Source organism: Pongo abelii, chromosome 7 (genome assembly GCF_028885655.2).
Source record: "Pongo abelii isolate AG06213 chromosome 7, NHGRI_mPonAbe1-v2.0_pri, whole genome shotgun sequence".
NCBI lineage: Eukaryota > Metazoa > Chordata > Mammalia > Primates > Hominidae > Pongo > Pongo abelii.
This window is the reverse complement of record NC_071992.2, coordinates 93,984,419-94,008,554: the sequence shown is the minus strand read 5'-3', so window position 1 is coordinate 94,008,554 and position 24,136 is coordinate 93,984,419. Positions and strand designations below refer to the sequence as shown.

The 24,136-nt window shown below is 34.9% G+C and overlaps 1 protein-coding gene and 1 pseudogene across 3 annotated transcripts in view; both read left to right on the top strand.

Moving 5' to 3' along the window:
• Positions 1-13,679, top strand: part of IL7 (interleukin 7) — a 73,517-nt gene extending 59,838 nt beyond the window's left edge. For 2 of the 3 annotated variants that reach the window (XM_002819199.6, XM_054561793.2), the window contains 4 exons: positions 6,661-6,741; positions 8,103-8,234; positions 10,207-10,260; positions 12,876-13,679. In XM_002819199.6, coding sequence (XP_002819245.1) covers positions 6,661-6,741; positions 8,103-8,234; positions 10,207-10,260; positions 12,876-12,995 — 387 coding nt within the window. In that variant the 3' untranslated portion in view covers positions 12,996-13,679. The remainder of the gene's footprint in view (positions 1-6,660; positions 6,742-8,102; positions 8,235-10,206; positions 10,261-12,875) is intronic. The other variant, XM_002819200.6, reaches the window with a different exon arrangement.
• Positions 13,680-22,543: 8,864 nt separating this feature from the next.
• Positions 22,544-22,960, top strand: LOC103891348 (renal cancer differentiation gene 1 protein-like; annotated as a pseudogene).
• The last annotated feature ends 1,176 nt before the right edge of the window (positions 22,961-24,136 follow it).

Sequence of the window (24,136 nt, the reverse complement as noted above, 5' to 3'; positions counted from 1 at the left end):
GTAATATGCATTTACCTTAGGTTCACAGGTATGCAGTTTGGCTGAGTTCAATTACCTCCATGTGTTTCATTCTAAGTCATAAGACGGAAGGAGCAGCTGTGTGGGAGTTTTAACATATGCCCACAAAGATACTCCACCTTACAAGAGGTACAGCTTAAATTCCCTCCTCTTGAGTGTGGATTAGAATTAGTGACTCACTGCAAGGCAACTGAATAATGTGGAAATGACAGTGTGTGACTTCCATGTAATAAAAGACATGACTTCCTCCTTGCTTTCTCTTACATTGATACTTGGGGGAAAGTCAGCAACTATCTTGGAAGGATATTGAAGAAAGCCTGTGGAGAAGCTTATGTGGTGAGAAATTGAGGCATTCTGCCAATACCTGCATGAATAGGTCATCTTGGGAATAGATCCTCTAGTCCTGATGAAGTCCAGGTGACTAGAGACATGACCAACATCTTGACTGCCTCCTCATGAAAGATGAACCAGAAGCTCCCGGTTAGGCAGCTTCCAAATTCTTGACCCACAGAAACTATACAGAAAGCATCAATTTCTTACCACATGTCTTTTGGACAAACTCAACATTAATGGACAGAGGAGCATACTTCTCTATAGTAGGCTAAATAATGGCCACCCAGATAAAAAATTCTAATCTGAAAATAAGGTAAAGGAATCTACAGATGTGATTGAATTAAGAATGTTGGTGTGATAAGTTTATTTTGGATTATCTTGGCGGGCCCTAAATGCTATCACAAGTTCCTTCTAAGAGAAAAGCAGGAGAAGACTTGACACCCACACAAAAAAGGTGATGTGAAGATGGAGGCAGAGACTGGAGCCACTAGGCCACAAGCCAAGGAACACTAAGGAATGCTGGCACACAACAGAAGATAGAAGAGGCAAACAATGCATGCTCTCCCAGAACCTCTAGAAATGTGAGATAATAAGTTTTTATTGTTTTGAGCCTCCAAATTTTTGGTAATTTGTTACATCAGCCATATGGAATGAAAACATCCTCTCATTTGGTGAGTTTAGATGTTAAATATTGGCTGAACAATAATCTACTCTACTTTAGCATCCCTTCAAAAATAATCAGAAAATTTAAAAGGAAAATTATGCACTGATACTAGCAAAATAAATGAACAAATGAATTAACACAAAATAGGCAAAAGGAAAATGAAGTATCTAGACCAAAGTTTAATTATCCATGAAAGCAATGGAAAATATGAAGTCTCTAAGAAACCAATGTAAAAAGAGCTAAAAACAATATAGTATGAAAGAAACCAGAAAGAAACAAATGTTCTTTGGATTTAGGGGAAATACAGACACTAAAATAAAAACCAGAAATGAATACTCCATTAAAACAGGCATACGAAAGACAGGATGGGTAAAAACCATACAAAACGAAATTGTGTGTTTGTGTATATATATGTGTGTACACACATACACGAAAAGAAAAAGTTCAATAGAAGATTCATTTTTCATGTAGTGTTTCTAAAGAAAAGACTTAAAATGTAATTTAAAAATTCAAAGATAGAAGAAAACTATGCTGAAGTTAAAGAAGATATAATTCTACAAATGTAAACAACATTATGTATTTTAAGAACTTGAAAGAAAAGGAGTGGGGAAGTGGCCAAGATGGCCAACTAGAAGCAGCTAGTGTAAGTGTCTCTCACAAAGAGGAACAAAAGGGCGAGTAAATACAGCACCTTCAGCTGAAACATCCAAGTACTCACATTGGGACTAATCAAGGAAACAACTTGACCCATGGAGAACATAGAAAACAAAGGCAGGACGACAGCCCACCTGGGCACAACACCCAGCCAGGTGAACCTCCCCTGCCCAGAGAATCGGTAAGTGAATGTGTGACCCCAGAAGCCACACTCTTCCCACGGATCTTTGCAACCTTGAGTTGGGAGATCCCCTCTTGAACCCACTCCACCAGGGCTTTCAGTCTAACACACAGAGATACGGGAGTCTTGGCAGAGCAGCTGCTCAGGCACATGTTGGAGAACCAGGAACTGTAGGTATTCCAGCTTCAGGCTTCCTGGCAGAAGTAACTGCAACTCCAGAAAAGCAGGAGATTAGATCCTTGTGCATACCCTTAGGAAAGAGGCTGAATCCATGGGGTCAAGCAGTGATGGTCTGTGGGCCCTACTTCCATGGTGCCTCAAAGGATAAGACACATTGGCTTGGAATTCCAGCCAGCCACCAGCAGCAGTGTTGTGCCTACCTGGGACAGAGTTCCCAGGGAGAGGGGAAGGCCACTATCTTCACTGTTTGGGTGAGTCACCTTTTTCAACCTGCAGGCTTTGAAGAATCCAAACCGATCAGGGGCAGAAAGGATCCCCCAATACAGCACAATTGCTCTACCAACACGTGGCCAGACTGCTTCTTTAATCAGGTCCCCGAGCCATCCCTCCTTATTTGGCAGGACCTCCCAACCAGGGCCTCCAGCCATCCCCGCTGGTGTTCTCTGGCCTACAGAGATTTGGAAACTCCCTGGGACAGAGGTCCCAGAGGGAGGGGTGGGCTGCCATCTCTGCTATTTGGGTACTGAGCCTGTCCAACCTGTGGGCTTTGGAGAGCCCAAGCCAACAGGCGGTGAAGCGTTACCCCAGCACTGCGCAGCTGCTCTACAAAAGCATGGCCAGACTGCTTCTATAAGTGGGTCCCTGATTCTCTTCCTCCTGACTGGGCAAGACCTCCCAACCAGGATCTCCAGCTACCTCCTGCAGGTGCATTCCACCTGGCAACAGGTTCATACCTCCCTGGGCCAGAGCTCCTAGAAGAAGTGGCAGGCTGCCATCTTTGCTGTTTTGCAGCCTTCACTGGTGATAACCTTCAGCTACCGGAAAATCCAAGGCAACTAGGGACTGAAGTAGACCCCCAGCAAACCACAGCAGCCCTATGGAAAAGTGGCCAAATTGTGCCGGGGGAAAAAAAAAGGTAGGCAACGTCAAACATTGAAGGTAGATTAGATAAGCTCACAGAAATGAGAAAGAATCAGAGCAAGAATGCTGAAACCTCAAAAAGCCTGAGTGCCCTCATTCCTCCAACTGACCTCATTACCTCTCCAGCAAGGGTTCAAAATAGCCAGTATAGAGAAGAAGTTAATCCTCCTGACAGGGCTGAAAAACATACTACAAGAATTTCCTAATGCAATCACAAGTATTAACAGTAGAATAGACCAAACAGAGGAAAGAATGTCAGAGCTTTATGAAATATGGCAGGCAGACAAGCGTAGAGAAAAAAGAATGAAAAGGAATGAACAAAACCTCCAAGAAATATGGAATACCATATCACACCAGTCAGAATGGCTATAATTAAAAAGTCAAAAAATAACATGCTGGCAAGGCTCTGAAAAAAAAGGAATGCTTATACACTGTTGGTGGGAATGTAAATCAGTTCAATCATTGTGGAAGATGGTATGGCAATTTTTCAAAGACCTAAAGACAGATATACTATTCAACCCTGCAGTCCCATTACTGGGCATATACCCAAGGGAATATAAATCATTCTGTTATAAAGACACATGCACATGTATGTTCATTGCAGCACTATCTACAGTGTCAAAGACATGGAATCAACCTAAATTACCATCAATAATAGACTGGATAAAGAAAATGTGGTACATATACACCATGGAACACTATGCAGCCACAAAAAAGAATAAGAAAAATGAGATCATGTCCTTTGCAGGGACATGGATGGAGCTGGAGGCCATTATCCTTAGCAAACTAATACAGGAACAGAAAACCAAATACCACATGTTCTCACTTGTAAGTGGCAGCTAAATGATGAGAACACATGGACACATACAGGGGAACAATACACACTGGGGCTTTTTGGAGGATGGAGGGTAGGAAAAGGGAGAGGATCAAAAAACAATTAATGGATACTAGGCTTAATACCTGGGTGATGAAATAATCTATACAAAAAAACCCCATGACACAAGTTTACCTATGTAACAACCCTGCACTTGTACCCCTGGACTTAAAATAAATGTATAAAAAATAAAGAAAAAGACACTAAAAACATGAAAAGATATGAAAGCATAAAACTCACTGTAAAGATAAAGCATAAAATTCACTGTAAAGATAAAATATAGTCAAATTCAGAGGGCTGTAATGCATTTGTATGTAATTATAGTGTATACTGTAATTATAGTTTATAAATTACTTTTCTTCTAGTATAAGAGTTAAAAGACAAAAGTATTAAGAAATAACTTCACCTAAAAAAAAGAACTTAGCCAATGTCATGTTTTATACTAGAAAATACTGCAGTTCAGTCTTATAATCCTGGCTTTTCTCTTGATTTTCCATATTCACAAAATATTTGAAGAAATTTGTTTCTTATGTACATCTTGACATATGTGATATATGATATGTTTCTTTTTATTTTTTATTTTTTTCTGAGACAGACTCTTGCTCTGTTGCCCAGGCTGGAGTGCAGTGGCGTGATCTCAGCTCACTGCAAACTCTGCCTCCCAGGTTCAAGCGATTCTCCTGCCTCAGCCTCCCAAGTGGCTGAGATTACAGGCATGTGCCACCACACCTGGCTAATTTTTTTTTTTTTTTTTTTTGGTATTTTTAGTAGAGATGGGGTTTCACCATGTTGGCCAGGCTGGTCTCGAACTACTGACCTCACGATCTACCCACCTTGGCCTCCCAAAGGGCTGGGATTGCAGGCGTAAGCCACCGTGACTGGCTGCGATTTGTTTCTTATTTGCATCTGGACATAGGTGACATGTGAATAAGAAACAATTATTGTGACTTTGGTCAAGTAATTCTATTCTTTGTTAAATCAAAAGATGGCCATCTAAGTTTCTTTCCAACACCATGTATCTATAATTCTTACTCTGAGCCATTCTTCTGATAGGGCATGAATGAAAAGAATTTTAGAAAGCAACAGTAATTGGCAGTCATATAGATCTATATTAGATGCATTAATAAAATGTACTAAGGTCGATGAATTAATAACTGTGACCCCTATAGGAGTCAAACTTTTAAGGGTATAGTAACACATTTACATTCCATATCAAGCATTAGGTAAAAAAAAAATCAACTGGTATAACATTATCTTTCTGTGGATCTGCCAAAAATAAGTTTTATCAATAACCTAGAAAAGCCACATGACCAATATGGCTTTTTAAATATTCATGTGTCATGCAATTTGCTAACATGTTGCAAGAAATTGGCATTCATTATGTGATATATTGTCTCATACGATATTTTTGGTGAACTGGAAGATAACATATAGAGTAGCTGCACATTTTTCACCTTTTTTGAAGGATGACATGGTAAGAATTAAATACTCTATGTTTTATCAAAGAAAAAATTATGTATGAGTTATTGTCCTTGGGGTAAGGGGAAGTCAACATGAAAATGACTTAATAGGCAAATATTAATTATCCACTAAATTTTCAGGAATATGTACAATGGCAATGTGAAGATAGTTATTAAAAATGTATCTTTTACACTTGAGATGTATGTATTCAGACACTTCTTGCAGATAAAACTGATAGTATATACATTTTAAAATCAGGGTAAACCCAGACATCATCATGCTTTTCACAGGTGATAACAGTAATGAATACTCTTCTGAGAGGCAGATGAGGATTCAAAGCCCATGACTAAATCCTGCCATTGCTCCACTTCTTATCCTGTTTCTCTGGAGACATTACATAGGCTGAGATTGCTTTTAGTCCTAGAAGCTCTGATAGCATGGAGTTGCTAGTTTGCTGGACAGAGCTAGTCCAACCCAGTGCATAAGAAAATCTGAAACCTTAGGAGGTTTTTCCTAATATCAACTAAATTATTGATTTAGATAATCTCTACCTTCTTCTACTACATTCCTTATAAATGAAAAAAAAGTAGAGCACATACCAGTCTGCTTTCCGACTCCTATGTTTATAATACACACATATACAATTACACTGTGTCTCAGGAAAATTCTACCTCAACCATCCCAGAAAATTGGATTGCTAAAAACGTTGTGAATAAATTTCAACCTTAATTCTCACTGTCAAAGTACTGTCTAATGCAGATGTTTTTATATTCCTTGCACATCCAATTAATTAGTTGTGACTGTTGAAAATACTATGTTGATTATAAGCCTGTAGTCTCAGCTCAACTGAAAAGAGTGTAAAACAGACAACTGATATGAAGGGGTAAAGGGGCTTAGGTATGTTATATATTTGTGATTCTTTCTCTTATATGTTGAGCTTTCTATGGATCCCTTCATTCTAATATAAATTCCTTTTCTTGTTATTTGTTGATGGCAGGAAATTTGACTGAATAACCTCTTAAATTCATCTCAACTTAATGACTTCACATTTTATAATACTTTGTCTATAAAGCATAACTTCTAAAATAGGTACTTTTATTTCCCTAGATGAGCCAGATTCTCTTAGAGAATTCTGGGATTCAATTATGGGATCTGGGAGGGGCTCTAAATATGGGAGGATTTGTATATACACTTATTTATCCTTCAACTATAGAAAACTATTCCTCATGCTTAGTCAGCTGAGCCAGGCAAAACTTATTTTCCTTAAAATGCACATATAAATACCAGATATTATAAGATTATTATTTTTTATAATTACAAGATATTAGAAAAGTACTGAGTTTTAACCATATTATTTTATGTTATTTATTACAGGACAGCATGAAAGAAATTGGTAGCAATTGCCTGAATAATGAATTTAACTTTTTTAAAAGACATATCTGTGATGCTAATAAGGTAATGATAATTATTTGGAGTTTGTCATTCAAGCTTGATTTTATAGAAGCTTCTTTTTTTTGTGCCTCTGTTAGACAATTATATGAATACTATTAATATTTGCAGCCTGACCACATAATTCCCATTGATTAAATCATACTATGGCCCAATTTTATATTTTTGTTTTACAAATACTCCTGTGCTTATTAAATAACAAGTTTTTTTTTCTGTTTCACCATTCTATTTTTTACCTTGAAAATACTAGAATGGTCGAATTCAAAGACACACCTATCTCTTATTTCTAATTTTCTTTCTTTCTTTTTTTTTTTTTTGGAGGCGAAGTCTCACTCTGTCACCAGGCTGGAGTGTAGTGGCGCAATCTCAGCTCACTTTAACCTCCGCCTCCTGGTTGCAAGCGATTCTCCTGCCTCAGTCTCCCGAGTAAGTGGGTCTACAGGCATGCACCACCACACCCAGCTAATTTTTGTATTTTTAGTGGAGACGGGGTTTCACCATGCTGGCCAGGATGATCTCGATGTCCTGACCTCATGATCCGCCTGCCTCCGCCTCCCAAACTGCTGGGATTACAGGCATGAGCCACCGTGCCTGGCCTCTAAATTTCTTATACAGAAAAATACTTGTTAATGTGAATGCTTGCACACATACAAATATAAGTCATTGGTATAATTTAGTTGGAAGCGTCTTGAAAATTTTTCTTTCAATATTTGCTTATCTCTAAATGATTACCACATCTAGTTGGTATTACACTTTACAAAACCTAAAAAGTTTATGTCATTTCTCCCTACAGAAATGGGTGTGCTATTTCATAGTCTTTTAAAAACTCACAGTAGCTAAGTTAGCCTCATGGCATATCACAACCATAAATTCTTCTTTAAAAATTTCTTAATTTAAATATCTGCAAAACTTATGTTTTAGGTGACTACACTCCTTTATTTTCTTATTATCAGCTATTCTTCCATAGCTCAAAAGATGCAAGAAATACTAAGAAAAAACCACACATACCTCTTATAATACATTGTTGCTTCCAGAAGCCTTCTCCTTCAGTTATCATGTTTAAAATGAATAATCTTCTAATATGTTCACACATAAGCGATAAGATCACATAAGCATAATAGAGAAAACAAACTTTAAAAGTCAAGATAATTATTAAACCAAGTTCTAAGAACTTCATGCTGTCACCTAGGAGCCAAAAAGTTTTAGTTCTGTTACTTGTCAGTCACATGATTAACTGGAATAGAAAGCTGGGGTGGAGGCGGGGCATTACCTAGCAATATAGCTCAAGTTCTAGGCTCCTTAAGAAAGCTTATAATTTCTTAATATTTTATTTGAACCATGGCCCTTCTGACTTTTTCCTATAATAGGAAGGTATGTTTTTATTCCGTGCTGCTCGCAAGTTGAGGCAATTTCTTAAAATGAATAGCACTGGTGATTTTGATCTCCACTTATTAAAAGTTTCAGAAGGCACAACAATACTGTTGAACTGCACTGGCCAGGTAAGCTAAGGACTATTTACTTTCAATAAAAATATTAACTACTCCTATGCCAAGATACCACTATTCTCTGATGATCATATCCATTATCATAGAATACTAAGTGTTTATTATCATCTAAAGTTGAAGTATATTTACTCAATCCTAGAAGAGGAAAGGCTCAGTTTGGAAATACCTATTTATCTCTTGGCTAGAGTCAATTGTTTGTGAAAGGGGAGTAATAAATAAATAAATAAATGCTTCATTGCCATAATAACTTCCAAGGATACTAGGGTGATATATTGGGTGGGGAATGGTAAATTTCTATATCTAAAACTTATTAATAGCTTTAATCCATACATGTACACATTTACAAGAACTCCTAGTCAATAAAACAGGAAATCAAATGTATTTAACAAATATCTTTATAGGCTTAAACTAGACATAAACATGTCCAACAATTTTCCCTTCTTTAAATAATTTTGATACAAATAGGGCTAATATTTTCCTACTTTTCTACTAGTGGTTATGAACTAAAACAACAAAACCAAATATGGAAGACATCATCTAGAGACTAGACAGCAGTTTCCTTATCTACAAAATGCAGAAAAACATAATATCTACATTGTAGGATTTGAAAGGATTAAATGGCATAACACATGTAAAGTGCTTAGTACTAAAAAGTTTTCAATATTTAATACAATGCTTTATTTGTATTATTTACCTCTTTTTGGATTTTACCAGCTGCCACACAAAATCAAAAGGTTATTTTATGGTTTTAAATGTTTTCTTAAATAACATATTTATGACTTAAAAAGGAATTTTGTTTGAGCACTAGTAGTTTCCCATAGAAGGTAAAATGGTAAGATTATCTTTGAATCCTATTGACAGTGATAAAAATGTAGATTATCTATTATATAACTTGGATAGCCTCATTTATCATTGCTTTATGTACATGATGGAAGCCAGTCTCCTCTTAGTGTGCCGGATTTGCCAAGCTTATTTCCAAACTTGCGTCCTTACGTTTGTCCCCTAGAGAGCATTTCTACTTTTTTTTTCTGTAAATCGGATCTATTTTGTTCTATGCCTTCAAGGCTCAGCTCAAGATTCATGAAGACTTCCTACTCTAGTCTACCATTTCTTCATTCCTACTTAATAGTGATTTCAAAGTACTGTCTAATGCAGATAGGTTTTATGTTGCTTGCACATCCAATTAATTAGTTGTGACTGTTGAAAATACTGTGTTGATTATAAGCCTCCACTCTTGGTTCAACTGAAAAGAGTGTAAAACAGAAAACTGATATCACCTCTTGGTCTAGGAAGAGGTAAAGGTCTTAGGTATGTTATATATTTGTGATTCTTTCTCTTATGTATTGAGCTTTGTATGGATCATCATGTTCCAAAATTAACTGTAGAGAAAGAAAATATGCAAATAATTTAAATCTTTGAAATTAAATTATATTACAACATTGATTAACTTGATATAAGTCACCTTTTTCTTGAAATAACAAGGCAAGATGTTAAAGCAGTCATCTACACTGAATTTTCTTCATGAGCCAGGCATGCTACAAGCTTTTTACTATTGTTTTATTTCATTTTGTTTCTGATAAGTGAAGCTTAATAAAATGTATGGCCAGGATTTAATGATTTCTTGTTAACTTTATTTTTATATTGATTAAAATTCAAGTTTTATCTCTGCTAGTATACCCTACTATGTTAATTTTTCACACCTCACAGTAGTTAACACAGTGCTAGGCATACCTACAAAATTATGGATTCTGGGTATTCAGAAGACTGAACTATCTTGCTTCTTCCTTTACCCTGATATTCCATTTCTAAATCATATTAATATTTTACTTTCTTAACAATAAGAAATTTAAAGTAGAGTCTCAAATAGATTAGATGAGCTGAAGGCAATATGAAAATTAGCAATTACAAACAATTGGAGGAGCAATGAAGAAATATTCAATATTATAAATGTGACTTTGTTTTTAAGGTTAAAGGAAGAAAACCATCTGCCCTAGGTGAAGCCCAACCAACAAAGAGTTTGGTGAGAATAATTGTATAATTTTCCTTATGGTTCATCAGCTTTTTACTCAACTTAATTCCTAATTTTTCATTTTGAATTGTTTCCTTCTTATAGCTGGTTTTGAAATAATTTATTATAACATTGATAAAAGGAGAAGTGAGGTGCCCCTCAAAAATTTGATTCCTTTAAATTGCATTTTTAAACCCACTATTTAAAAATAGAAGCTGTTAGGGCAAATACCAAAGCATGATTTTTTTTAGAAGAAGCAGCATTAAAATATTGCAGCTAGTAGGTAAAAGAAATGAACAAATAATTTATATAGGAGAATATAAAGTAGATGACAAATACATGAAGAAAAAAAGCCATCCCTGTTAGTTTGTAAAGAAATAAAAATTAAACAATAAGGACTTATACCTCTTTTATTAGTGTAGATTGTATAGTATAAATAATATATAATAGTATATAAACATATATTTATACATATACTACTAGATATTATTAGATAAATTATACAATAATATGGAAAATATGAATGACTTAATAAGGCAGAATACTTAAATGGATCTGACTAAACTTTAAAATGATATAGGCACTAATTAGGTTGAGGCATGGAAAAATGAGCACACCTGGTTCATAAAAGTGATGGATTCTTCTTTTACATTTCCATTATTTGACTAATAGCTACTTGGCAACATGGAAATTCCTTACTCTTTTCAGAAAAGCAAAGTGAGCCTGTACACTCTGAGATTTAGGAAACTCTAGGGATTCCATGCAAAGTGGAACATCTGAAGTGAATACAGGAGCTAAAAGCAATATAATCACCCTGAAGGCTTTTCACTAAAAGAATTTGGAAAGAAAGTTTGGAAAAGAAAGGTTGGGTGCGGTGGCTCACGCCTGTAATCCCAGCACTTTGGGGGTCCGAGGTGGGCGAATCACAAGGTGGAAAGATCAAGACCATCCTGGCCAACATGGTGAAACCCCGTCTCTACTAAAAATACAAAAATTAGCTGGGCGTGGTGCGCGCCTGTAGTCCCAGCTATTCAGGAGGCTGAGGCAGGAGAATCGCTTAAACCCAGGAGGCGGAGGTTGCAGTGAGCCGAGATCGCGCCACTGCACTCTAGCCTGGGCAACAGAGTGGGACTCTGTCTCAAAACAAAAAACAAAAAACAGAGCAAAAAAAAAAAAAAAAAAGAAAAGAAAAGATAAAAACTATTTTCCCAGGATGCGGGGGTAAAACCAAGATTCTCTGTTTTTTACTTTTTAGTGAATGCTTATTCTCGGTGTCCGAGGAAAAGTATGAAACTTTCACATCTATATATTTCAAATCTGCTTAGGCAAATCAACTTCAACTTGTACTTAAAAGAATTGTCCAGGACCCCTTATTGAAAACAATATGAAAAGTTTGCCTTTATATTTCCCTTTGAGGTCTGTTGTTTAATCTTTGAAATGTATTCTTCAAAAAGTATGTGCTAGTGTTACTAAATACATGACAAAAAGAGATCTGAATTTGTGGCCAAATTAAAAATAGGACAGAGGAGCTCGAGATTCAGTCATTATATTTACTTGACATATATTTACTTGACCTTAGCAGCTTATTTATCTTCTTTGCAGATCAGTTTCTTCATCTGTGAAATGAGTTCAAATCATCAAGTCCATACGATGATTAAGCAAATAAAATGAAGTAAATTATGTAAAACACTGAGCACAATATATGACTGAGAGAATACCCAATAACTTGTTATCTAAATTATCTAGTTACCCAATAACTAGTTATAATAGTTTTTATATTGCTTGCACATCCATTTACTTGGTAGTGATTGTTGAAAACACTATGTTGATTTTCACCCTGAAGTCTGGGCTCAACTGTAAAGAGTGTTAAACAAACAACTGATATCACCTCCTGGTCTAGGAAGGGGTAAAAGTCATTGGTATGCTTTATATTTGTGATTAACTAGTTGTTATCTAAGTGAAGAATTATTCTACCCTGCACTATTCCCATTCTCACAGGTCAGAGGACTCAGAAATATAACTGAGTCTATACAGAGTTACTCCTTTATATGTCTGTTCATGCCAAGTATCTCTTTCTTCCTACAGGTTGTACAGGTAGCCCTTTTTAAGATTCTTGTCAGGTGCTAAAACCTAGCTTATGAGGAAGGCATCTGACATACTCTGGTGAAGGTTAATTGTTGGAGTAGACCTTAGGGTACAAGTTCCATCAGCTATATCCTTATTAATTATCTTTGACAAAATAATCTGAGTATTTTCAATGTTTATTCTTCTTCCCACTAAAAATACATTTTTCTAAATAAAAGAAACTCAACTGAGTAATCTACAATTACCTTTCTCATGAAATTCCAAACAGTGTTATTATGTCCACTGTTAAACTGTGAAAATGGCGGTCAGCTGATACAGCTCTTTGGAGAATCCTAAATCTTTAATCACACCAACCTTGAATTTTCTACATGTCAGTTATCACAAGGATAGTTAGAAATCATCGTCTTTAAAATGTCACACAAGATTCTACCTTTTCATTGCACCAGTTTTTCAGTATAAAGTAACATGATGAAAAATTAAGTATTTTAAAATATGTTTTTGTAAAAATGTGAAGTTTAAACTTTTAAAACTCTATTCTCTAGGAAGAAAATAAATCTTTAAAGGAACAGAAAAAACTGAATGACTTGTGTTTCCTAAAGAGACTACTACAAGAGATAAAAACTTGTTGGAATAAAATTTTGATGGGCACTAAAGAACACTGAAAAATATGGAGTGGCAATATAGAAACACGAACTTTAGCTGCATCCTCCAAGAATCTATCTGCTTATGCAGTTTTTCAGAGTGGAATGCTTCTTAGAAGTTATTGAATGCACCATGGTCAAAATGGATTAGAGCAATTGAGAAATGCATATTGTATTACTAGAAGATGAATACAAACAATGGAAACTGAATGCTCCAGTCAACAAACTATTTCTTACATATGTGAACATTTATCAGTCAGTATAATTCTGTGCTGATTTTTGTAAGACAATCCATGTAAGATCAGTTGCAATAATACTTTTCAAACCTGTTTAAATATTTCAAGACATTAAATCTATGAAGTATATAATGGTTTCAAAGATTCAAAATTGACATTGCTTTACTGTCAAAATAATTTTATGGTTCACTATGAATCTATTATACTGTATTAAGAGTGAAAATTGTCTTCTGTGCTGGAGATGTTTTAGGGTTAACAATGATATATGGATAATGCCCATGAGAATAAGAGAGTCATAAACCTTAAGTAAGCAACAGCATAATAAGGTCCAAGATACCTAAAAGAGATTTCAAGAGATCTAATTAATCATGAATGTGTAACACAGTGCCTTCAATAAATGGTATAGCAAATGTTTTGACGTGAAAAAAGGACTAATTCAAAAAAATAAAATAAAATAAAAATAAATTCACCTAGTCTAAGGATGCTAAACCTTAGTACTGAGTTACTTTGTCATTTATATAGACTATAACTTGTCCAAATAAGTTTGCAATTTGGGAGGTATATTTTTAAGATAATAATATATGTTTACCTTTTAATTAATGAAATATGTGTATTTAATTTTGACACTATATCTGTATATAAAATATTTTCATACAGCATTACAAATTGCTTACTTTGGATAACATTTCTCCTTTGATAAAATAAATGAGCTATGTATTAACACTGCCAGATTCAGTTAATAAATCTCAACAGAATTTTTAAGATGAGATTTTTAATACTTCACTGCTCTTTAATTTTCTACTTTCATTGAATATATGACCTTTAATAGCCTATTACCAACAATCAACATGAGACATTACTTTCTATGTTAAATTTTAGTCTTTTAAAAGAAACTTGTTTGGAAATGTCTGCAGTCTTCATTCACTGATAAAGGGAAATGGAAACACTATTCTAAGCAGGCCAGAATCTACAAATAGCTGTCAGTTTGCATTGCACTGAACTCACATCCTTCATGCTCTTTCTCAGCCTCATCACCATCTAGTTAGGTGCTGATGGGCTTTATTTGATCTATAGAAGATGCTCTGGTGACACCCTCAGTGTGTGTTGGTAACACCTTCCTGCCTTCTCTCACTTTCCTTGACCCGTATGACATTTCACCTTCACTGGTGCGATAGCTGTATAGAACTGTATACACTTCCATACAATTTACTGAACTGCCCCATTAACAGGACTTCGAGTCAAGTATTTTTTTCTGTTTGGTTATCACTGTTAACTCCAGAAAGATTAGTTGACTAATATTTTTTAGAAACAAATTACTCTTCACCAAGCTTTCTTTCTTCTGATGGACTTTTCTAGGTAGGTTAGGCTCCTTCCATCATAAAACATGGTCAACCATGTGGTACACCTCTACCCTGATTACTGGAGATATTAGTAAACCATTAGTTAGAGAAATGAGGGAATTTACATTTCTAAAGGTAAACTCTTGAAACTGTCCTTGAAAATGTTTCCTTCAAGGCTATCTATAATGTTCCCTAACAGTGTTAAATATATATATTCTCTCTGAGGTTGTGGTAAAATAGGGTCAATATTTTTTAAATGCTTGTTTAAAAATGCTATTAAAATTTTCTTCCTTGGTATCTGTCATTTGTTATAGTAGATTTGAATTTTTGAGAAAATTGGACTCAAACAGTGTATTCAGCTTGTACTGTGTGCCAAACGTTTGGAAAAATTACCCACACACTTAAACGGTTGCTTTTCTCTTCTATGTTTCCTAGCCACTAGCAAGATAGGTTGGCTAATAATGATTTGAGAGAGTATAAGTATATCTACTCCACAATTAGAGACTTATCTCAATAAACATTTTCTTTTAAATATATATTTAAATGCTTTAAGTCAGCATTTTCTAAAGTTTGTCCCAAGAAATGCTAATCCCTGTCAATGCTACAAAAAGAAAAAAAAAATAAGGGGGGAAGATACTTATTTTTGATGCGAGTTAAATATTCTCTTGGAGGTTCACAATTCATATAAGTATATTAAAGTCTCTGAAAACTCATTCATGTAGCTGTGAAAAAAATTTAATAGTAATATAGTATTTCTAAAACTTATTTGATTATATAACATATTTTTACATTAAAAAACCCTAACCTAACACAAGGTTAATATAATTCATATAATTAAAGCTAATATAACAGCAAAGAGAATCCTGCTTTATACAAAGGGTTTCAGTTAAAAGTATTTTAAAACAGGTTTTCAGGGAATATGCTGAAGGAAATACTCTTTTCAGGAATAAGATAATTGTCTTAAAATTGATCCATGGGAAACCTGAACTAGAAAAGTTTCTTTGCGTTAGGCCATACTTTCATCGACAGCCAACTTAAGAAGGACATTTTCTTAACCCTACCATGCCATATAAATATTTCTCTAGAAACACGTATCTTGTACTGTAGGTCAGACAATCTTTATGGTGTTCTGTACGGGCAATCTTCATTCATCACGTTCTAACTGCTTAGAATGTTGTTGCAAATTCTACGCCAACCCTGCTTAAGGTTCAAAGGGCATCTCAATTCCTTTTCCTCAATTGCTATGACTTCCATGATAATTCTAGATAATATTAATGTATGTTCCCTTAGTTGTTCATAACACTTAAGCCTGCATCATTCATTATTATTTGACCAGATTCATCTTAGTACTTTATCTTAAATACAATTTAAATAATCTGTTCATTTGAAATGTTTTATCTACCCTAAAAGAATTATGATCTTTGTCTTCCCTTCAGCTCCTAAGGGGAAAAGCGAGACATATGGTAGTTAGCAAGTCTACAGGAACTGCATTGTGCCATTCTGTTATTAATATCCATTTAAATCATCTAGAAAACACATTTCTACAATAATTTACTTAAAGATGGGTATGATAGCACCAGAAAACATAACTAATTTAGGACAATATGGCCCAACTTTGTGTACTCAAAATCACCATGCATTCTGGGTGCATTCAGGATGATATGGCAGAATTTTCTTTGATTTCTAAATTTCATTTGTTGTGAAACATCTTTTGGCTTTGATTCTGACCAAATAATAGAATCTATGGAAATATCATAGGACAAGACAATGAAATAAGTAGGTGTATCGATAATTACAAATTCTAACAGTTTTTAATGTCTAAATATAAAAATACATGCAGTCATAGACCCATAAAGTTAATATTTGAGAAAGGTGCTAAATCATCGTTTTGTCTTGGGAATAATCTGGGGTTTGATTTGCATCCTTCACATAAAAAGTGGTAAGAATGAAGTACATTTTTCTAGATAAGGCAGCAATTTTCTAAACGGGGGAGAGGTCATTGTTACTTAAGATACTGTTCTAAAAGTGAACTAATTTCATATTCATATTTTACATGAAGAAAGTTAAGGCAAGTGGCAACATTAAAATGTAGTTGTTTAAATTATTGTTGATTACTGATTTATTCTTTTTCTTCAGTCTAAGTGTTTCATTCTTTCTGAAGCTTTCCCATGCTTTCCTAGGTGGAAACGATCATTCCTTCATGTATGCCTCCACTGCTCAGCTCAACAAGTAACTCTTAATAACCTACCACCTGTTACCTCTGGGAGGGGGACATATGTTTACCAATTTCTATCTTCAATGCTTATCACAAATTTTCTTATATTTGAAATAATCTGATTCAAATGAGAACTTTAACCTAAAAATTTAATTGGAAAGAAAACCTTATAACATATTCTAGAAATGGTCCAAATACTATCACAAATGGAAGAAGTTCAGCTTGAAGAGCATCCAATCATGTGAGGTAAAAGTCTTCTAGTAGAACCAGCATGATCTTCCAGAAAATTACAAAGTAACCATTATCTACCCCATCATCTCCTTCTTGCCTGGCATCCCCAGAGCTGAAGAAAGGGAAGAAAAAAAATGGATTTGTTTTTTGCCATGAAAAATCCTAATGTAAAGACTAATGCATCTTGCTGCTTAAGAGAAAGGTGTTACTTTCACTCGGGGTAAATTAAATACTAGGATTGAGACTAATCTGTTCACAGCCAAATAGGGGTTTACTGAAGCTCCAACGTTTGAATAAAGACCACTTATTGGGAAGACGCAACACAAATACATATAATTCATTCACTCAACAAATATTTATTAAGCATCCATCTCTAGTGCGCCAGTTCTGGCCCTGGAGGTACAACAAAGTCCCTGCCTTCATGGAGCATATACCCTAGAAAAGGGAAAACAGTCAGAAAAAAGTTCCATGGGGAGAACATCAGAAAGATTGGTGGAGAAAGGTGGTATTTTAGGTTAGATGAAACAGGAAAGCTCCTTCAAAGAGGAGACATTTGAAAATATTTTATTGGTCTCAAATTTTTAACATATAATACATGACTGGCAATATTTACACATTTAATAAATTTAATTGAAGAATCAAAGTGATTTTGCAAGACATCAAAGCAGAATACATCTGCTACAGTACATGATGCCTTCACAGAAACAGATTAGGAAATTATTAAATGTTAGACTTTGAAGTATAGTGTATTGCCCTGAAGAGTTGCAAAGAGAGTAAAAAGCATTCCCATACACTCTTTACCAAGTTTCTGTTCCTCTAAGAAGAGATACTTACATAACCCTAATATATTTATCCAGACTAGAAGTTGGCATTTTTGTGTGTGTGATGGTGACTGTGCTATGCATTGTGGGATATTTAGTGGCATCCCTGGTCTGCACCCACTAGATGCCAGTGATCTCCTCCTCCCAAGTAATGACAGTCAAAAATGTCTCTATACTTTGTTCCTGGGAGACAAAAGTTACTACCACTTGAAACCATTGCTCTAGAAGTTGTATAGTTTTATGTTTTACATTTAGGTTCATGACTTAGTTGTGTACGAGACATAAAATGTGCATCAAGTTTCATTTTATGCATATGGACATCCAAGTGTTTCATCACCATTTGTTGAAAAGACTACTTTCTCAAATGAATTGCCTTTGCACTATTGTAAATTTTGGTAGACTATATTTATGTGTGCATATTTACGGATGCTCTGCTCTGCTCTGTTCTGATGATCTATGTATCCTTTCTCCAATACCACAGTTTTGATTACTATGGCTTTATAACATTTCTAGAAATTAGGTCATTTGAGTCCTCCAGTTTTTATTTTTCAAAGTTGTTTTGGCTATTCTAGTTGCTTTGCCTTTCTATGTACATTTTAGAATCAGTCTATCAAATCGGTAAGAAAAAGCTTGTTGGAATATCAACAGAGATTGCATGGAGACTACAGATTAAATTGGGGGAGAAATGGCATCTGTTCTCTGTTCTTCCTTGGGATTAATGAACATGGTATATATTTTTCTATTTAGTTTTTCTTTGAATTCTTTCCTTAGTGTTTTATAGTTTTCAGCATACATATTCTACAACTATTTAGTTAGATATATGCATGACTATTTATTTGGGTTTGTATGCATGTGTGCTTTTACAAATGGTATTGTAATATTCAAATTCGGAATTCATGGCCGATATATAGGAATGACTCACTTTTGTATATTGTTCTTATATCCTATGGATATAGGATTATTAAACTCACTTATTAGTTCTAGCTGTTTATGGAGTGAGATTTTCTACAAAGACAGTAATGACATCTGCAAAACAGAAATCATGCCTTCTGTGAACATAGAACCTTTTGAAATCTCACTTTTAAAATTCTTAATTTATCTTCTGCATAGCCCCTCCCCCAGCCAAGATTTTGTCAACTTACTTTCTGATGTTTGTATTATAAAAATAAGATATATTGAATTTGCATTTTAAAATTACCCATTGCCCCCTTATCAGAAGGTTTGGATACATATTTCTCAGGAGTTTGTCACTCTACTGCTATTAAGAAACTCAGCACTAAATTAATAGTCATAAAGAGTTATGATACATTTCTACATTTCCACTTCAAGCAAATTTCAAATTTTCTAGTTTGACTCTGAAAATGTAAACAAATACTTGTTATTGAAATATGTCAATCATTCCTTGGAATGTCAACATGACCTGAAAAGGATTCTGCACTATTAATTCTTCTAAGTGGCCATGTTCTTTAATCATGTGAACTCATTCCTCTGTCCCAACTAAAGGGAAGAGAGAATAGGGCAACTCCCCTAAGTGCAACTAATTAACAGGCTGGCTAATGATCTATTATATATGTCATGCAGCTTGAAAAGATGTGGTGATTTAGGTGCTCTACGCCAGGAATTACAACCACAATCTCACATAAATTTGCTCCAAATCACAATTAAAAGGAGAGGAAGTTGCAAGGTTTAATTAAGTTGGGCACTGGCAAGCTGAAAGAAAAGGGAAGCAAAAAAGATACACCACAGTGAAGAAGACAACAGAGAATGGAGAGATGAACTAAGAGAGGCATAGAGGCCCACAGATGTACCAGTCCTTAGAGTTTTCTCAGGACCTAATGGTCTCAGGACCAGTTCTAATCCATATGCACCTTCTGTCAAACCCTTTTTCTCAAGGTAACTAAAAGGATCTCTGCCCCTTATATATGAAAGTTCTATTGAGATTATTTTACATTGAAGAAGGAGGAAATGAGAATGAAAAGCAAATTTATGAACATTAGGGTACTATATTAAGAAACTAGAATTAATGACTAATCTTTGCATCCTAAGCAAGACAAAGTAGTTGAGTCAATAACAAACATGGCTTTATTTCTAATGAGTGGGACTAAGGATGAGAGATTAGGGGACTGGAGTGCACTATTAAGGAAATTGATCATTTTGTTTTACACTCAGGTTGGGGAGGAAAGTCTCAGTTTGCTTCAACTCTACATTATACCATGTAATACTTTAAAACTGAGTGCTAAGAATACTTAATTTGATCAATAGCTGTGACCACTTTAGGCAGCAATGGGAGACAACTATTTTCTCTTGCTTTTATGTCTCACTAATTTAGGGGCTAAAAAGTATATTCAGGTTATATGTTTAAGCCAGATCAGGTCACTCTCCTATTCCCATCTTACTCTGAGTAAGCTAAAGTCATATGAATGGACTCTAAAGCATACATAATCTGGCTGGCTGGTTACACGACTCATTTTCTAGTCCATCGCCTTAACCACCCGGCCACGACTACAGACTACACGACTCATTTTCTACTCTTTTCCATGCACACACCATTCCAGAGGCACTGGGCTCTCACCACAGAGCCTGTGCGCTTATTTAACCCTTTTCATGAAATACTCTTTCCTCTCTTGTACATTCGCACATATCAATCATATTGAATACCCTAACAGAAAGCACTAAAAGTTAAAGGAAAATAGTCCAAGAAACAAGTATAGTAAACAAAAAAGATATACAATAATGGCTCACCTCTCTTTCAGGTCTGTGCTCAAATATCACTTTTTCAATGAAATCATCCCTGAACACTCTATCTAAAATTGTAACCCTCTTCCACCCTCCCTCACATTTCCCTTCTAACCACCCCCATGCTTTTTCTCCATAGCATTGTCAGAATTTAATATGAAGCATATTTACTTGCTTGACATATTTATTTTCAATCTTCATCTATTAGAATGTGAACTTAAAAAAAAAACCAGATTTTTGACTGCTTTGTTCACTGCACCTAAAATAGTGCCTGGTGGGAATTAAATAAAATAAATTTTTGATCAACATCTAACATGCACATATATCTAACATTATGTAATAAATAATTCATAACATTTACTGAGGCCTATTAAATGTCACAGATTGTGGCAAAGATTTTATACATGTTACTGATAATCCTCAAATTCATCCTGCAAGATACATATAATTATACTTGAAGCATACTTCTTAAATTCAGTTTGTGCTTATCTAACACTATGATTGGGTTAACGAAGACGTCTTGTTTCAGTATATTGAATATTCTTTCCTGTAAAATATGATTTTAACATTAACACATCCTCCATTACTACAGCCACTGTAAAAGGAAAGCACAAGTTAGACCAAATTTGGTTGTTGAAGAGTTTTTGACTGCAAACAGCAGATCCGAGTCTAATCAGTTTAAGCAAATAATAATAATAATAACTAAAAGCTACCGGGAAATGCATAGAATCTCTGGGAGAGCCAGATAGTCAAGTTTCGAGGCTGTTCAGCCAGAAACAATGCCCAAGTTATAATCACCAACTTGGCACTCCTTCTGGCTGAACAGCCTCCAAACTTGGAGGGGAGGACAGTCAAAGTGCTACCACGGGGAACAGGCCACATGTTGCAATAAGGGTGTCACTTCTTGATGCTCTGCCACAGCTACCTTAGAAGCTCAGTGTCTCTCCACTAAACTCCACCATCCTCACTAGGAAATGGAGGCTGCAGTGTCCATTTCACATTACTTGTTTCAGAATCCAAGCCTGTTCAGCAGTTCCCAAGTCACATGAATACTCCCTCGCTGTAAGAAAGTATAGAAAACTATAAATTCTAGCTACAATTTTGATGCAGTGAAATTTTCACCATGGAAAATTTGCCAAACATAGGATTTTCAAAAGGTGCTAGCCATAATGATGACAAATGCCCATTACAGATAATAACAAAATTTAGATTTGAAATACATCACAAATCAAAACAATTTTTCAGTAGTAGACATGAGTTGGGCAGTGTTTTATATTGTCCAATGTTTTCTACTTAAAATATGGTATCTGAGCCAATAAATGATAAGACCTCTTCCTCCTCAAAAATAGCTTTCGGGTAATGACATCAGTGAGAAACGATCTTTCTACTGATATGAGAGGGAGAAACATGACAGTGTTTACTAAAAGGGAAGGGCATGAGAATAGACTGCCTCAGAGAGGGTATAAAGCTACTCTAGCATACAAGTTGCTTATTCAAATGGCGTTTTGATTTCATTGATAGTAAGACATATGGAAAAACCTATTTTTGAATTTTCAAATTAATAGTTAATTGAATAGCATGTTTCCAAAGTGAATCACAGTTAAGGAATTAATGTTTAAAATAAAATTTTAAGTTCCTGATGTTTCTTGAAGAGTTTATATGAGTTTTCCCTATAAGAAATATAAGTTTGACAAGATAAGTAAAAATATATATTTTAAAACTTTCTAGTTCTTAAAATGTTCCCCTTAACAATAATTAGAAGAAAAATAAAACTTTTTTTAAAAATTAAGCTTTAAATAGGCAAATATATGAAAACAGACCTAAATATTTCATACATATGTAGATATACAGAAATGTAAATATATATTCACCCCAGCCCAACAATAGCATGGCAAAATACCTCTTAAATATTTAGATCAACTGTTTTTATTCTATGCCCTATGCAGTAAAACTGTGCTTGTATTACCTGGACTCTTAAAATCATAGGTGATAAAAAGAGAAAGAAAAAAGAACCTGTTTTAAAATGTCCTCTTGCTGGTCGGATTCTGAGCTCCTAGCTCTTCCCCATGGCTGACCTCGAGGAGTTGTGGGTTTCTTCACCAGCCCCCAGAACCTCCCTTTTCTCCTTCATCTTCAGATGCCTTTTGGCATCTTCCCCACGCAACCAGTGAGTTTGGGCTGGCCAGTTCTGAGCAGGAACAACGGCCAAATGGTAGACCTGCTGGAGAAAGTGGAAATGCAGATCAGAGATGCAGCATTTTCATTAACCAAATTTCTTGAGGTCACATCTGCAGTATCAGCTCAAGTGGAATAGCTTGTCTTCAAATGTACAGAAAATGCATGTTTCCTTAAAACCTGGCGGGACCTCTTGAAACAAGGCTATGATTCTTTGAAATCTGATGACTGATTTGGCATGCTTAGTTATTAATGATTGTGTAATAACTCATACTTCCTCATATACGATATTTGCATATGTACTACATGTATAGAATGATCTCTTTCCAGCAGTTCTGTATATACTCAGAATGAAATTTTTCTTGGTTTTCTTGGCTTTTGTGAAAGCAGAAGGCTGATGCTATTTTTATTGCTGACCAGTACTTGTTTATCCATTAATATTTTCTGCCCTCTAAACTTTTGTATAATCCTTTATGAAAGTTAATTTCATCAGTATATAGTTAATATTAATACTGTCAAAGTGCTACCAGTGGCAAACTAGGTAGATCGTTATTTGTTTTCAACAAGATGCCAAGCATCTCAGAGTTTGAAGTTGAGCTTCAGCTTAAATACAAAGGGAGGTAATTTTAAGGTTGCCAGTGATAGATCCAGTTCCATTAGGTTTAGTTCTCTAGAGCTAATGATTGTTTCTGATTTATTTCTATATCCCTAGCACCTAAAACAGTGTCACACAATAGTCACTAAATGTTTATTGAATAAAAGAGTCGACAAACATAATTAAAAGCTATTTTTCTTCCTATATATAGCATGAAGATTGTAATTGCTTCTCTAGAAAATGTATGAATCCAAACTTTACTAACTTGAGGAAAACCATTCTCTTTACAGAGATTTGAACTTTGATGACAGCTTTTAAATATATATATATATATATATTTGTACTTCTATATTTTCATAGAAGGCTTTCGTTTGGAAAATGAAAGACTATCTACAAAGAATGCATATATTCCCCCCGTTTTTTATGGTTATTACTTTTACAGTTCTTTTTTTTGTGGTTGACATTTTTATATGTTTGATTGCTATCTTTAAAGTGCCTTATCAAATTTATGGCTCTGTGCTGTTACTTTCTGAGCTTCGCAAGTTGTTTACATAATAATTATAAAGAAGTTACTTTGTTTCCGATGTATCAAACTTAAATGATGTGATTGTTTTTCTATTATTTGACCTTAGTGACAATGTTCTATTTTGCTTATACTGTATATATATTGCTTTTGGTGTTTTGTATTATGTGCCAAGGATAAGCCAATTAATTATCTACCATATATAACTTCTGAACATCTTTGATATGGCATGTTAATTCTTTGTAGATATGGAGATACGTACAGAACTATATTCTAAAGCCCCACAACGG